This window comes from Hemitrygon akajei, chromosome 27 (genome assembly GCF_048418815.1).
Source record: "Hemitrygon akajei chromosome 27, sHemAka1.3, whole genome shotgun sequence".
NCBI lineage: Eukaryota > Metazoa > Chordata > Chondrichthyes > Myliobatiformes > Dasyatidae > Hemitrygon > Hemitrygon akajei.
Genome location: NC_133150.1, coordinates 43,153,813 through 43,171,506, shown reverse-complemented (window position 1 = coordinate 43,171,506; position 17,694 = coordinate 43,153,813). Strand labels below are relative to the sequence as shown.

General features: G+C 40.7%; 1 protein-coding gene across 1 annotated transcript in view; it reads left to right on the top strand.

Moving 5' to 3' along the window:
• The window catches only part of LOC140717310 (ras-related protein Rab-7L1-like), a 32,988-nt gene that overhangs the window by 6,154 nt on the left and 9,140 nt on the right, over positions 1–17,694 (top strand). Inside the window, exon 3 of the mRNA XM_073030775.1 lies at positions 12,139–12,210. Within this exon, the coding sequence (XP_072886876.1) occupies positions 12,139–12,210 (72 nt within the window). The remainder of the gene's footprint in view (positions 1–12,138; positions 12,211–17,694) is intronic.

Below are 17,694 nucleotides of genomic sequence, written 5' to 3'. Positions count from 1 at the left end.
TGAAAACTCATCATTTACACAAATGCCCTATTTTGGTAAGCAGTCTATCTTAGATTGTTTTTCTTCTAGATTGCATTCAGGAGAATCTGGCTTGAATGGTTTCTGCCTAAGCCCATCCAAGCGCAAACCTGAAGTCCCAGTGACTGTCAGCTCCGCTGAGCATAGTCGCTTCCACCACCACAGTTTCCTTTCAAAGGCCCATTAAGAGTCCAACCCAGCATTGTTCTGATTGTATAGGGTTCATCATTAATACTGTGAATCATTTGCATGGGCTTGATTGCCTTGGGTACATCTGCCCTTATCAACAGCTCAATTTTTACTTCATTTTCCAGCCAATGAACATGCTTCAAGTGAGAGCATTCCTGAAGACCTCCCTGACGAGGAGCGTTCCCTTTGTAGACAGGCATAAGTTCCTGTGTATAGATGTTAGGCAGTTTACAATAGTTTTCACTATCTAAGCCAGCCACTTCCAATCCTGAAACAACTTAGCTACTCACAATGTTCTCTTGACATATGGTGTGTAAGAGAACGCATGTTACTTTTCCTGTCAGGTTGAGCTTGTTCATGTGACTCACTATGCAGAGCACTGCCGTACTTCCTTAATCTAGGAAAGCACAAGTAACCACTGTCTTGTTACTCTTGGACTTCACCTGAACTGGAACTATAGGAAGTTTACTAGTAAGTCCATTAGATACGAAGGTGGTACTCGCTGCCTTGTTTGCTTCATTCATGGCTTGTTTCAAATCTGCACCCTTTTCATCAGTGCTGGGCTTAGTTGTAGCTTCACTTTGCCAAAGTAGTGGGATAGCCTCGTTCTTAGCTTGAGGATGAACTTGTGATCTAGTTTTGCTCATAATTTTACTTACTGCCGGCAATGTAGCATTATATTTTTCTCCAAACACTGGGGGTGTGGCAATCTTTACTTCTCTTTCAATAAAATCAACAATGTCAGTGTAAGTAGCCTTGCCTTTCTTGCTCTTTACAAATTGCTGATCTTCATTTTCCCCCAAAATATATTGGGCAATTTGTTTATGACAATCCTCATTAGCGGGCATTTCCAACTCGTGTATTTACATGTTTTCCATGGCATTGCAACAGCCTCTAAGGAAAAGACTGGAATCTTGAAGCGCTTTCACGCCTTCTGATTTAATATGTGGCCAAGAAAGAGCCTTTTCTATGTAGGCCGCAGCAATTTAATGCTCATCGCCAAAATGTTCCTGCAGTAAAGCTTGGACCTTTAAATATCCTTGCTCCAGGCTGGCTTGTGGGCAAATTTTGATGAGCTCGCTGGGGTAACCTCCAGTGAACTGTTTGAGAAAATAGAGACAGTCACCATAATTATCCGTCTTGCCCTCAAAGCTATTCTTGAAAGCCCTCATATATGAATTATACTGCAATGGATCGCCATCGACGATTTGAATCTCTCTCTTAGGCAGAGATGCAATGTATTGTTGCATCATTGCTAGTTATTTCCTTTCACATGCTTGTTATTTCCTTAGCGTCCTTATGGCCTCTAGTGTAGCATTTTCACCTTTATCATCTGAAACACGAGTAGCTTCATGCTGTAAATCAGTGTCCTCAGAAGCACCTTGTGTTATTGGATGTGGCATAGGTTCAGAGTGCCTCCTTGGTGCAGGCTGAGAGTGAACACCCTGAACTACCCCTTGGGGTTTAATCTCGTGCCTCATAAGCATTTGTTCCTCAAATGTCTCCACATTGACATTGAGTATGCTGGATTTTCTCTCTTCCATGCCAACATGGGAACTCTCAGCATAGAATTGTCCTACTGGAGTATGTTTGGCACTCATAGCACTTGAAGCCCTTAGTATTTTAACTCTGGCCACCTTGGCTGCAATTTCTTCCTGCAATTTAAGCTGTTCTTGGTTTCTTCAAAACTGTTCCATCTTTTCTTCTAATGCATGTTTATCCCGCAATATTTGTTGTCTTGCGCAAAACTCAGCCTCCATTCTGATGTGAGCCGATGAGGTATCAGATGCGTGGAGCACTTTCCTAGCAAGAGAACGTGCTGAATGTTAGACAGGCTGTCTTCAGCTTTATATGTAGACTAGGCCTGTTCTGTGGCTTTATAAATATCTTCCTCTCCTCTAGTAATCTAACCTTAATGTTTGTTCTAATTTCTCTTATAGTCTTGACTTCAAGGTCACTACTTCCAGCTTGACTCGTGTTGTTTTCCAAGTGCATGAACCAGACAAAACGGCAAATTCAATTCAGCTGTCGACAGTCAAAGCAGTATTTCAATTCAACATTTCACCAAAACTAAGGACCAAACTATTCAGGCAAACACCACTGTTCAAAAACTGACTGTTCAAAACTGTGTTCAGATCCAAATGCACAGCATGAACCAACAAAAGGTTGTTGCTTGCCACAAGTTGCTCCAGTTGCAGTTCTAATTTCACGGATACATCTGAATGCTGATGTCCATTTGGTATAACTGTTCAAAGCTCTTGCTGACAGAATGTAGCAGCAAAACCAGAACAACTGCCACTGCCTGTGACCCTGCGGATTTCTTATACTTGCATGACGCGCCCTCACTCTAATAACATTGCTCCAAAAGATGAGGATATGTATTCAATCCCTTATTTGCAATCAGCAAACACACAGTCTTGAAGGGATGAAACTTAAGCATACCCAAGCATAAGTGAAGCATTATTGAGCTTCATTGAGCCGTAAGCAAAAGATACAGCATCCGCTGGTCCCAAGCTACAAACTGCAACGAAATAAGCCAGATTATGTGACTTCTTCCCTTTGTTTTCACTATGTGCGTCCCCCCCCCCCCCCCAACTCATGGGACTTGTTCCTATGATAAACACACAATACAGAATACAATGCAGATAGAGAAAAAATGCAAACACGAGGAAATCTGCAGATGCTGGAAATTCAAACAACACACACAAAATGCTGGTGGAACACAGCAGGCCAGGCAGCATCTATAGGGATAAGCGCTGTCAACGTTTTGGGCCAGGACCCTTTGTCAGGACTCCTCCACCCATCCTTTACAATCTCTCCTCATAACTGAAGCACTGTATTTCAAGCAACATCCTGGTAAATCTCCGTACCCTTTCCATTGCAATTGCTTTCCTTTACTGTAATGATGACAATAGCCCATAATACTTTAGCATAGCCAACATTTATCAAGTTGTACCATAACCTTTTTGCTCTTGTGTTTTATGTCTCAGTGTACAAGGCAAGTATCCTGTGTGCTTTTTTTTTTTAAATTGGCTCATCTATTTATGCTTCCATCTTTGGTCTTCTACACCCTCAGAGCTCCCTCTGTTCTTCAATAGTTCCTAGGCCCATGCCAAATATTTTGCCCATCCAGGGCCTCACACAGCATGAGGTGTATAGCAATATTACAAACTTGACGATGATGCTCTAAGTCTTTAAGCATCTAGTCTTTTTCTCCCCCTCAATGTTACAAACCATCTAGGCATCAAGATCTTGCAGCATTGTACATGAATTGCAGGAATTCAAGATGTCATTGTTTCCTTGTATCTTGCACTGAATCCTTCGGGTTAATGCTAGGTCAGTTATAATGAAGCAAAAATTAAGTAATCTAGTTAGCCTGTGTATATTTTGTAAGAAGTATATATTGTGAGAGAAAGAAAATTGAATTCTTCTGTAATTGTTTGCAGTCCTTTTAGAGAAAGTCCCTGAACAGAAGCTTAATCTCCTTTGTACAATTTTCATTCAAAATAATCTTGTACGCAAGTCTCTGCTTTATGAAGCTATTTCCTATTCTTCACTTATGAAAAATTATTTTAATTAGATAATTTTGTTTTGTTGCTAACCTTTCATAGATTGACCCTCAGATTTGCTGGTGACACATGTCAGTGATAATAAACCTGACTCTGAAGATTTCCAACACCAGGATATTGCCTGAGATCAAGCTGTACAGTCATGAGAGACGAGACTGTAGATGGTGGTAGTGTCACAGTTAGATATTACTGTACCAGCTGTAAGACCGGCATTCAATTCCTACCACTGTCTGTAATAAGTTTGTATGTTTTTCCCGTGACTACACTGATATCCCCCTGGATACTTTGATTTTCTCCCACATTCCAAAGATGTACAGGTCAGGGTTAGTAAGTTGTGGGCATGTCATGTTGACACCAGAAGCATGGCAACACCTGCGGCTGCCCCCAGCATGTCTCAGACAGTGGTTGGTCGTTGACGCAAATGACACATTTCATTATGTTTTGATGTACGTGTAACAAATAAAGCTAATCAATGTTAGGGGACCTCTGTGGGTCAAGCAGCATCTATCTTGCAGCCCAGATGAAGGGTTCTCATTTTTCATTTTCAATCATTTTTTTATTGATTTAAAAGAATAAGGATAGATACAAGTCAAAGGAGAAGTTATTTCAAATACATATTTCAATTAAAGTACAAAGAAAAGAATATACATTGTCAAAATCATATATTAGCTCAATACTATACTATATTAAAAAGAGCCACAACTCCTCTTAACAATTCATAGAGAAAAAAAAGACTCAAAACTTCTATTATTGAGAAGGGAAAAGAACCCCACTAAACTAACCTAAAACAAAAAAAAAGAATGGGCAGTCCATTTTGAGGATACAATTTTTTTTAAAAAGGAAAAAATCCTTCTTGTTCAATCTGAAGAGTTCTCGAAATGAAACATCGACTGGCTATTTCCCTCCATAGATGCTGCCTGACCCACTGAGCTCCTCCATCTTGTGTATTACTGGAGAAGCTAGATCTGTTCTCCCTGGAGCAGAGGAAGGTATGAGGAGATGTGACTGATGTATATAAAATTGAAGGGTGTATTTTTTTTTTGAGATGCAACAAGGTAACAGGCCTTTTTGCCCCAATGAGCCATGTGACCAATTAATCTACTAATCTGTATGTCTTTGCAATGTGAGAGGAAACCCATGTCACAGAGAGAATCTACAAACTCCTTACAGACAGCAGCAGAACTGAACCAGAGTTACTGCCGCTATAATAGCATTACATTAACCACTGAGTGGTTGAAGCTGAGTTGTTAACAGCATTTTAAAGAGTTTAGAAAAGTTTGAATTGCTTGGGCTTAGAAGTCTATGGACCAAGTGCTGGGCAAAGATTGACCATTGATGGATGAGTTGGGTTGAATGGCCATTCTCCACATTGTAATGTTCTGTGAAAACTAAATGAGTTTGGGTCTAAACCTAAAACATAGACACCATCTGAGAAACTTAAACATGAGATTCTACAGATGCTAGAAATACCGAGAAACATACACAAGATGCTGGAGGAACTCAGCAAGTCAGGCAGCATCTGTAGAGGAGAATAATGTCCTGATGAAGGATCTTCATTCAAAATGTCGACTGCTTATTCCCCTACAAGATGCTGCCTGGACTGCTGAGTTCCTCCAAGCATTTTGAATCTGTGAAACTTGCTTTTAGTAGTATTAAATGAGGAAGTATGGTATAAATGTCTCCACTTTAACCCCGATCAGGGTGCCAAGTAATACTAAAAGGCACAATAAGTTCATTTGGTTAACTGACCAAGTGTGGAATAGCTGGATAGAGTAGTCATTTCCATTAGTTGCAAGAGAGGACCAAAGGGCATCGCCCCAAAATAGAGGGATGTCCCTTGGGAAGAGAGATGAGGAGGCATTTCTTAAGACAGTGGCTGGAAAATCTAGAATTTAGTGCCTCAAACAACTGTGGAGCCAAGTCATAGGGTATATTTAAAGTGGAAGCTGGTAGATTCTTGATTAGTATCAAAGGTTATGGGAAGAAGGCAAGGAAATGGGGTTGAGAGGGATAATAAATCAGCCATGATGGAATGGCAGAGCAGGCTCGATGGGCGAAGTGGCTTAATTCTGCTCCTATGTCTTATGTTTTGTTTATAAATTGAGGGGATGGGATGATGGAACAGCATAGCAATGCCAGTCTTGGATTTATCAATTAGTCTATGAGGCAGAAACAGTAATAAATTATTGCCAATTGTGTTGCAATGAAGTCTGAAATCAAAGCCAGTGAGTTGACAAGAACGCCTTTCCCAAGGTTGGTTTGTTAAAAAAGGAACAGTCTAGTTTATCAGCTGGCTGCAAATGTGATTGAAATAAAAAGTGTTAATGACTAGACATGAAAACGTGTGGGTGGAGCTGTGCAAAAGGACATTCTTTTCAATACTGCCTTAAGATTTGGGTTCTTTTCCAAACACACATGGGAGTAAGGTTTGCAAGAAGTATTAATGAGGCCCTGTGGGATTGTAATTGCTGAATTGTTTCAAGTCTTAAGAGATTTAATTCAGCATGTGAAAGTTACTAGCTTGATGGAGAAGAATGAAAATAGGAGAGAGCAGGGAAGTGAATCTATAGCAGGTGTTGAGATTGTGAATGTGGTTAGGTTGTCAGTGAGATTTGAAAAGTGTCAAACTGATGACTTGTTATAGTTGTAGGCTTTAGAATGTGTAGAAACTGATTGAAGACTGGGTTAATTGTCAAGGTTGTCCAAGTTACCAAAACATAAGATGCTTATTTATCACAGAAAGATGAACATCTTCTATTTAAAAACACGAGAATGTCTGCAGATGCTGGAAATCCAAAGCAACACACACAAAATCCTGGAGGAATTCAGCAGGTCCGGCAGCATCTGTGGAAATGAATAGATAGACGACGTTTTGGGCTAAGACCCTTCTTCAGGACCGAGAAGGAAGGGGGAAGATGCCAGAATAAAAAGGTGGGAGGGGAAGGAGGCTAGCTGGACTTCTATTGAAGTTTTGCTGTTTTTAATAAATGTTCATATAGAACTGAAGAGTACAGCAAAGGAACAGGCCCTTCGGCTCATATGTTGTACAGAACAAAATAAATTAGTTATCAAATGGCCAACTAAACTAATCCTTTATGCCTAGACAATGCCCACAACCTTCCACTTTTCTCACATTCATGTACCTATTAAATGTCTTTTAAAAGTCCCTTGTGTGTCTGCTTCTACCACCAACCTAGGCAGCACATTCCATGCACTCGAACTGAGTATATATTTAAAAAAATAATTGATCCTCACATCTTCTGTGAAATTGTCCCCTCTCACATTATATGTGCAATGAATATGGAATGTTTACTTAAATCTTACTCTGTTGCTACATTTGAGGGATCAGTCCCTGCACATGAGCTTTTCAAATTCTCAACTCAAACTAAAATCATTCTCCATGCACCAAAAGCAGAAAATTGACTTCATCTATTGTAGCAACAACCACTTTAAAACTGAATAACATTTTTAGGCTCTCTTTTCAATGTCAAGTGTGATGACACAAGAATGCTGTGTCTCAATTAAATTGTCTTTCCTTAATGGTCGGAAAACTTGTTATTCTAAGGTGTTGAAATTAATGACAGCAGTTGAGAAAATCGTCTGTCAAGTGCCCTGAAACTTCCTGAGTGGTGCTGTAAAATGCAAGTCTTTTCCTCTGTTTGGTTATTTTCGTATGCTACATATTTCCTGAGATAAAAGACACATAATCTTAGTTAGTGGAATCCTATTTAAGATTCACATTAGATTAGGGGGTTTCCAACCTGGGGTCCACGGACCCCTTGTTTACTGGTGGAGGTCGATAGTATAAAAAAGGCTGGGAATCCCTGGATTAGAAGGTTGTATTTTCAGCTATTCACTTGCAAAGTATGGACAATGTCAGGAGGAATGTCGGAAGAACTTTTTGATGGAGAATGAAGCAGTTCCCTGTATCCTCTGCTTTACCCACATAATTAGCTTCTGTCTTTGCAACAGTGAAAATTCTAACTATGTAAATTTTCTTGTGTGGAAATGCACTTTACACAAGCAAAATTTCCCATTGGCAAACCATTTTAATTTTCATTTTGGCATGTTTATCCATGGTCTCCAGCCATTCTCAGGTTAAAGGAGCAACACCTCGTATTCCATCTGGGTAACCTCCAACCATATGGCATGAGCATTGATTTATTTTTTTGTCTAAGTTATGATAATTTCTTCCCCACCCCCTCATTTTCCACTCCTCTTTCTGGCTCCCCTCAAATCCTTTCTCTTATTTGTCTATCACCTCCCTTGGGTTTCCCTCCTCCTTTCCTTTCTCCTATGGTCCACTGTCCTCTCTGATCAGATTCCCTCTTCATCCCTTTACCTTTTCTACTTATCACCTCCCAACTTTTCACTTCATCCCCTCTCCCCCACCCACTTATCATTCCCCTCACTGGCTTCACCTATTAACTTCTAGCTTGTACTCCTTCCCCTCACTCCACCTTATTCTGGTTTCTTTCTCCTTCCTTTCTAGTTCTGATGAAGGGTCACAACATGAAATATTAACTCTTTATTCATGTCCATTGATGCTGTCTGACCTGCTGAGCTCCTCCAGCATGTATGTGCTATCATTTGAAGTTGGTGCAATAGACTGGAACTTAATCACTTACATATTTCTGTATTATGTGGCTAAAGAATTTAAAGCTCTTCTTTGGAGTTTAGAAAACTTGCTAAAATTGCCCCTCATTCTTCTAAACATTAGAGGACATGGTTGATGTAGAGATTTTTTTCATGCATGGGAGAATGTTGAAAAAGAAGAGATAGTTACACAATTGGAAATGGTCATTTACAATTGAATTTTGAGAATACTTTGCCTGAGGGTTGTTGAGGCTGGATCGTTGGGAGCATTTAAAGAGGAAGCAATAAAGTTTTGAATGAGGAATTGAGAGGAAACTGGCACAGAAGAGGAAATGGCACCAGGGCAGAGGGTTAGGATTGTTTGGCATGCTTGAGGAGCTGAGTGGCCTGCTTGTGTTTTATGGTTCTGTCAGATAATTGTTTTATCCAAATCAGCTAATTGGGATTGCAACTGCCTTCCTGTTAATTGAGCAAAACTTCAGAGCATTTTTTGGTCTTTGAAGTAAACCATTCAGCACATTGAGCCTATGCCAGTTCCTGCTTGAACTTTCAGGTTAATCACATTTTCTGCTGTTTTCTACAAAGTGCTTCAAATTATTTCCTTTTAAGTACCTTTCCAGTTCTTTGTTTTGAAATTTCAGTTTGACTCCCCACCAGTGTTAAACCCCATGTGTTCTGTTCTATGGTACTCTGCAGAGGAGAGTAAAACTATCTTTTTATCTTCTGGGCTCCCAAGTTGTTGAATCTTCCACTAATTGAACACTAAATTCCACTAATTAAGGTGTATCTAACCTGTCAAGTCTTTGTTCCAAGGAGTTCCCAGCTTTTTCGTGTTGCTGAAATTCCTTGATAAATTACAGCTCTCAACAGTTCAGAATAAAAACCTATACCCAGTATTAGCTTTTATCTCCTCTGATTTAATTGACCATCCACACCACCACCAGCCACACATTTATTACCTCTTTCTAGTTGGCCATACTACATGTTAATCAGAATCTTCCAGATCTCGCCTGACAAAGGACACTTGTGCCAGAATGCTGTTTCTGAATTTCATTTCAGCATTCAATGCTATTGTCCCACAGACCTTGGTGAATAAACTCCTACTCCTTGGTTTAAATACACCACTGTGCACTTACTAATGAACAAGCCTCTGAAGTCAGGATGCCCAACTCCTCCCCCTCAACATGGGTACCCCCAGGGCAGTGTGCTGAGCCATTGCAGTACGCTCTGCTTGTATGTGACTGCACGGCCAGACGTTTGAGTGATCACATCTTCAAGTTTGCCAGCGACACGACAGAGGGACTCATCAACGATGATCTCTGTAGGTGGAAGAGCTTGAGGGTTGGTGTCGGGCAAATAACCTCTTCCTCACTGTCAACAAGACAAAGGAGATGATTATCGACTTCAGAAGAACTCTCTCCACTTTTTACATCAGCGACACAACAGTGGAAACTGCAAGCGGTTTCAGACTCCTGGGAGTGCACATGACACACAACCTCTCACGGTACCAGAATACATCCTACACAGTCATGAAAGCTTACCAATGCCTCTACTTTTTGAGGAGGCTGAAGAAAATTGGAATTTGCATATCTGTACTCGCATCATTCTGCAGATGCATGAGCATCTAAACAAACTGCATCACTGCTTGGTGTGAAAACCACACTGCTGCAGATAGCAAGGTTCTACAACAGGTATTCCAAACTACCCAACGCATCACTGGCACCAGCCCACCCTCCACCAAAGACATGTATATGGAAAGATGTTGGAAAATGACTAGTAGCATTAAGAAGGATCCAACCTGACCTGTTTGTGGACAGTTTGTCCCACTCCTATCAGGGAGGTGGCTATGTAGCATCCACACTAGGACCACTAGACTCAAAAAAAGCCACCTTCCCCAAGCTGCAAGACTGATCAACACCTCTACCCTCTAACTCCTCCATTAATTTATTATTTCCCATCATTCACCTTGTGTATAGCCCATTTTATGGAAGTGCGATCAACCTATGTATACAAGCTATCTTATGTATTTATTGTGTTTTTTAAATATTATTGTATTCTTTATCTTTTGTGGTTTTTTTGTACTGCATCAGATCTGGAGTAACAATTTAGTTCTCCTTACACTTGTGTACAGGATATGACATTAAACAGTCTTGAATCTCAATCAAGATTCTCCAAACCCAACCTTAGTCTCTTCCCCTCTCTCTCATTGTACTGAAACTTAAAATTTGTTTTTTTCCAGTACTAATGAAAGTTTCCAACTTCCTCAAATGCTGCTTGACTGGAATATATACCACACTTTGTTTCAAGTTTCCAACAGCCTGCACTGTTTAACTATTAATGGACTTAATTTGCATTGTCATTAAATGTCTGATTGTAGGAAGATCTTCACTGGGGACCAGAATTGTCTAAGATGAGTGTTTTGTTGTGTCATGGTAGCATAGGGGTTGGCATGACACTATTACAGCTTGGGGAGTTTGGCGTTCAATACTGGTGCCATTCTGTAAGGAGTCTCGGTACGTCCTCCCCATTGAATGGGTGGGTTCTCACTGGGTGCTGCGGTTACGCTTCACAGTCCAAAGATGTACCGGGTAGGTTAACAGGTCATTGTATATTGTCCTGTGATTAGGCTAGGTTTAATTGTGTATGTTTGTTTGTGGCAGGGCCTAATCCGTGCTGTAAATAAGATGAATAAAATAATAATTGATCACCCAGGTAGATGGGGGTTGAAACGGCACTTAGCACACTGATCTTAATCAGTCAGGGCATTGAGTGTAGGAGTTAAGACATTATGTTACAATTGTACAAATCATTGGTGAGGTTGCACTTGGAGTGCTGTGTACAGTTTTGGTCACTCTGTTATTAGGAAGGGGTAACGGGGTGGAGATGTGCCTGCAGCACCTGCTTAGCCTCCCGATCATGGTCATGTGAAGCCATGGGAGCAGGCGGTGGATGGTTGGTTGGGCAGCTGGTGGATATCACAAGTCCTAGTTGTGCAACCACTATGTGAAGAACATTGATCATGACTGGGTCACCCGTCTTTTAAAGACGCTGCCCAGAAGACAGCAATGGCAAACCACTTCTGTAGAAAAATTAGCCAAGAACGGTCATGGTCATTGGAAGACCCTGGTCACCCATGTCATAGGACATGGCACATGATGTTACTAGGAAGGATGTGGTCAAACAAGACAGGGTACAGAAAAGATTTGAGGATGTTGCCGGAACTAGAGGGCTGAGTCATAGGAAGAGGTTGGCTAGGCTCGGTCTTCATTCTTTGCATCATGTGAGAAAGCAGGGTGGCCTTAGAAAAATTTGTTGAAAAATTGAGAGGCATAGTTAAGGTGCATGTTAAGTCTTTTCTCCAGGATAGGAGAGTCTAAAACTAGGGAGCACATGTTTAGTGTGTGAGGGTAAAGATTTGAAAGGGTCCTGAGAGGCAACTTCGTGCAGGGACTGGTGAGCTGCCAGAGGAAGTGGCTGAAGCACGTGCAATAGTGTTTCAAAAAAAACACTTGGATGGGTACATAAAGGGATGGAGCTTAGAGGGAAATGGGCTGAATATAGGAAACTGGAACTAGCTGTGTGGGCAACAAGATTGGCATGGAGTGATTATACCAAAGGGTCTGTATCCCTGCGGTTTTGCTCTTTGACTCTGACTCTAATGATGTTCTTACACTAAATTATATCTGATAATGTCATTGAATGTTATTTGAGAGTTTTCTCTTTAGGAACACTAACTTCTGTACTAACCAATATGCTTTCATTTCAGTGGACTTCGCTTTGAAAATTTTACAATGGTCTGACACGGAGACTGTTCGACTACAGCTCTGGGACATAGCAGGTAAGTGTCCATTTCTGTTTGTGCTGGGCCTTGTGTATCAAAATGAATTCAATTCAAATTTAGTTGTCATTTCAACCATACATGAATACTCATGAATGCAGCCAAATGAAACAGCATTACTACGGGGTCAAGGTGCAAATCACAGTTCAGTCACATACAGCACAAAGCACACATTAGATACACAAAAAAATGATAGTATCGCGCAATAAGAGTTTAAAAAGAAAACTCAATCCATCAATCCACAGCCTGACTCCACCATCCTGGACACCTCACCCCACTGCCCCCCCCCAACCCGAGACACCGCAGCTCGAGGCCCAGTCCTTGCATCTACAAGATAACAAGCCCATATAGAATATCAGTAAAAAAAAATACAACCACACACAATATACGTGTGTATTGTCCAAATCCTTATTCAATTGAAATCTTCTGTCGATGACAAATGAGCTTGTCTTCAGCTATGCAAACACTGGGGGGGTAGCCCCAACTCCAGCCCCAAGTGGAGTGCACTGGCTTGGACACCTCTCTCCAGCAGCTGAAAAACAGGTGACCCCTCAGCTGCTCGGGGCCTGGTCCTCGCTGTGACCGAGTCCACACAGCTCTGCATATCCACCCCTGAACTTGGCCAATAAATCAGCGAACTGAACTTGCAACATACCAGATTAATAATGTCCAAAGGGGTCTTACGATCGCAAAAAAAGTGGCTGTGATTGCCACTCGCTGTTTGATTGTAAGCCTCCATCAACTCAGGCAGCAGCATGTTGTGCAGCTACTTAATCTTCTCCACTAGCAAGCAACTCGCTGATGGTGTAGACCTTCAGTCCTTAATGTATTGCAGGATCCTGCAATCATTCAAAATGGGTTTAAGTAGGACAGTAGCACCACTTGCTGACCCCTTAGAAGCCATTGTGACCGAATGAGGGTCACATTTTACAGGAAGATCATCTCCTGAAGCAATGTTGGTATATCAGTAAGTCGATATATCATTATGTGCACCATACATAATCTAGTGAATATGTGGTGGAGCATGTAGAATATGCCGCAGTTTATTTCAGAAACAGTTTTAAGGAGATGGTCTTGCAGCTCTACTTAGTTGCATTTATGTAGATTTAAAAACAATCAAATGAAACTTAAATTCAGAAGGTATCCCTGCTTTTGTATTTTATATAACCCTATTGCCTGTGGAATTTGTATTTGTGTATATCTGCAGCACTGAAAGCAATTTTTCTTATTTTGCACACAGCTGTCTAATGATAATGGGGGGGAAAATAATTATTAAATTGCTTTTAGTTGGTTAGTGAACTTTTGTCTCAGAACATTGTCAGGGCCAGAGTTCCTGTATCTAGCTTGTTCAGTCTCCTTTTTTATTTTACTGAGTTTAGATTAATTTTATTTCCAAAAATACACTTAATCTCATCTTCAGTATTGAAAACTTATGAAACAATGGTGGTGTGTAAACAACTAATTTGTAGCTCAGGAAAGACTGAGAAAAATATAGCATGAGGGACAAAGGCAGGAGGAGTTGTTGAAGAGGGAAGGCGATAGATAGATAGATACTTTATTCATCCCCATGGGGAAATTCAACTTTTTTCCAATGTCCCATACACTTGTTGTAGCAAAACTGTTACATACAATACTTAACTCAGTAAAAAAAAAAAAATAGGATATGCATCTAAATCACTATCTCAAAAAGCATTAATATGGCCGTGTCATCAGCGAACTTTTGCACATGGCAGGACTCCGAGTTATATTGGAAGTCTGATGTGTACAGGGTGAACAGGACCGGAGAGAGTACGGTTCCCTGCGACGCCCCTGTGCTGCTTACCACCGTGTCAGACCTACAGTCTCCCAACCGCACATACTGAGGTCTATCTGTCAAGTAGTCCACTATCCAATCCACCATGTGAGAGTCTACTCCCATCTCCGTTAGTTTGTGCCTTAAGATCTTGCATAAGTGCATCTTAAGGGTTAAAGGAAAGGTGGCGATGGTAGACCTGATTCTGAGAAATGCAGCTGTAGTGGAAAGTAGAAAATGGCAGTCGTAATAAGGTTATGAACGAATGTGGAAATGGATGAGAATCATTCAAAGATGAATGTAGTCAGTTGGAAAGCCACTAATTTCAATGGGATGATCTAGCCTCTGTAGATCAGAATGGCTTAAAACAAATTGGATAATGGGACGTTCCTAAGGTTTCATTTTGTAGTCTTGGTACTTTAACATGAGAAGGAAGTCATGGAAATTAAAACTGCAATTTGGAAGACCGAAGAGACACACCTAGGGTTGCTCCTCCTAGTACATTTGCAGTTGAGGGGAGACATGATAGTTTTTTAAAACTGAAGAGCATAGATAGGGTAGACTCTCAGAATCTTTTCTTTCCCCCAAGATAGAAAAATCGAACATCAGAGGACCTGCAGGGTTAGAGGAGAGAAATTTAAAGGTTACATGAGGGGCAATTTTTTTTCAGTGGTAGATGCCTGGAATGAGTTGCCAGGGGGTTTAGTGGAAACAGGCAGCTCGGTAGAGTTGGAAGCTTTTGTATACGCACATGAATACTTAGGGAATGGAGGGGTATGGATGATATACAAGGTTATTTAGGATGTATTGGCATGAAGATTGGCTAAGAATCATGGGCTGAATGGCCTGTCCCGTGCTCTATAAGGAGTTTGTAGATTCCCCTCGTAACTGCATAGATTTCCTTCGTTTGCTCTGGTTTCCCCCCACATTCCAAAAACATACTAGTTACAGTTAAATGAGCTGTAGGCATGCCATGTTGATGCTGGAGGTGGCGACACTTGCAGTTTGGCTAGAAAGCCCCAACACAAGCAATGCATCTCATAACATCATTCAAAATACACATGATCTTTTATGTTATTTTCCAGAGAAATAAAACATAAAATTGAGCAGAGAAATAAAAGCACATGAAGCACAAGTTGTTAACATGTGAGGAGCCATCTGATTGCAGGAAGCTCAAAGGAGAAGTTAAAAGAAGGAAATGCTAGAGAGCATGTGAAAAGACTGACAATTAGCATAAAAAAGAATTTCTTAAACATTTGGTCAACATGCAAATAGGAAATGTTGCAAGAAAAAAAGTGGAGCCAATCAGAGACCAAAATGGAGTTTAATTCTTCACTGGGAAAGATCAGCGTGATAGTCTCAGCAAATGACGTGGCTGATATTTTGGATAGCCTTATCAAAAAATAGTGGAGTTATCTAAAGGGCTAGATGCTTATGAAGTAGATGATCATCTGGTCCAAAAGGGATGCATCCAACATTGCAGGGGGATGTAATAGAGGGCTTTGCACAGACCTGGCCATAGTCTTCCAAACAGGGATAGATTCAGGTATCTGACAGTTGGAAAATTGTAAATGTCACATCTGGAAAATAACATAAAAGATCATGTGTATTTTGAATGATGTTATGAGATGCATTGCTTGTGTTGGGGCTTTCTAGCCAAACTGCAAGTGTTGCCACCTCCAGCATCAACATGGCATGCCTACAGCTCACTTAACTGTAACTAGTATGTTTTTGGAATGTGGGGGGAAACCAGAGCAGCCGAAGGAAATCTATGCAGTTACGAGGGGAATCTACAAACTCCTTATAGACAGTAGTAGGAATTCTACCATGGTCTTACAGCTAGAATGCTGCAAAGTGTTGTGCTACCCACTACACTACCATTCTGCGCTACAAGTGATAACCCTACCAAACGCAAACGAATCAATTTAACCTGGATAGCAGGAGAAGTTCTGGAGACAATAAGGAATGAAGTTGTAGATGTGCTGTGAAAAGTCTCTGGATTGGTTAAAGGTAAATCATGTCCAATTAACTTGATAGGATTTTTTCAAATGAAGTACAGAGATGTGATGAAGGAAATCCCATTGTGATATATATGGACTTTATAAGGCACTGGTGAGGCCTAAACTTGAGCCTTGTGAATAGTTTTGGGCCCTTCATCTTAGGAAAGATGTGCTGGAATTGGAGAGGATGTAGAGGAGGTTCACAAGGCTGATTCCAGGAATGAAAAGGTTATCAAACGAGGAATGTTTGGCTAGGGGTCTGTACTCGCAGGAATTCAGAAGGATGAGGGGGAATCTCATTGAAACCTTTTGAATGTTGGAAGGCCTAGACAGAGTAGATGTGGAAAGGATGTTTCCCATAGTGGGAGAGTCTAGGACAAGAGGGCACAGCATCAGGATAGAGGGGCGCCCTTTCAAAACAGAAATGCGGAGAAATTTCTTTAGCCAAAAGGTGGTGAATTTGTGGAATTTGTTGCCTCTTGCAGCTCTGGAGGCCAGATTGTTGGGTGTATTTAAGGCAGAGATTGATAGGTTTTTGATTGGACAAGGCATCAGAGGTTACAGGGAGAAGGCTGGGAACTGAGGTTGAGGAGGAGGAAAATAAAATCAGCCATGATTGAATGGTGGAGCAGACTCGATGGGCCAGATGGCTTAATTCTGCTCCCATGTCTTACGGACTTCCAAAATCAGTTGATAAAGTTGAGAATTCTTTGATCAATGAGAACACAGTATTATTAAAAATGGTGTCAGACAAATGGGTACTATGGTAGTGTAGCACTTTGCGTGACATTATTACAGCTCAGAGCGTCAGAGTTCAATTATGGGGACCTCTGTAAGCAAGTTTGTACATTCTCCCTACGAATTGCTTGGATTTCCTCCAGATGCTCTGGTTTCCTACCACAGTCCAAAGACGTACTGGTTAGTAGGTTAATAGGTCATTGTAAATTGTTACCTAATAAAGTTAGGGTTAAATCAGTGGGTTGCTGGGCGCATGGCTGGAGGGCTTATTCCACACTGTATCTCTAAATAAAATAATTAAAAATAAATAACATCGAAACAGACTTTTTGACCCTCCAAGTCTAGACTGACCATCTATCAACCAATACATTAACCCTGCTACCTCAATTTTGGAACAAATTTAAAAAATTATGATTTAAAGTTAGTTTAGATAAAAATTAGTTTAAAGACACATTTCTTTTTCAAAATTATTTTAAAATTACATCCCTAATAATATTTGCTTTCATGCCAGTGCATGATCGTCTGCATTCTTTAGTGTAGTGAAGATATTTTTGGATATTCCCCATCCTTAACTATTCTTGAGAAAATTATGCCAAGTCACTACAGCAGTTCATTTGCTGAAAATATTTTTGCAGTGCTCATGATTCTTATTGGGTCTATGACAAATTTTCAAATTGGAGTAGTGCATGCTTTCAAAAAAGGTAGTTTTTTCTATGTGCCTCCTGGCAAGCGAATATTAAGAATTGCAGATTTGTGTGATGGAGTCTGAGGCTACGTCCGCACTAGACCGGATAAATCCGTAACTGAAGCTTTTTCTCTTCGTTTTGACCCTCCGTCCACACTGAAATGGCGTTTTCCTCCCCCAAAAACAGAGCTTTTCTAAAACGCTCTCCGAAGTGTTTAAATCTGAAAACACCAATTGGCTGGTGTAGTGTGTACAGGGTAACTGAAGCT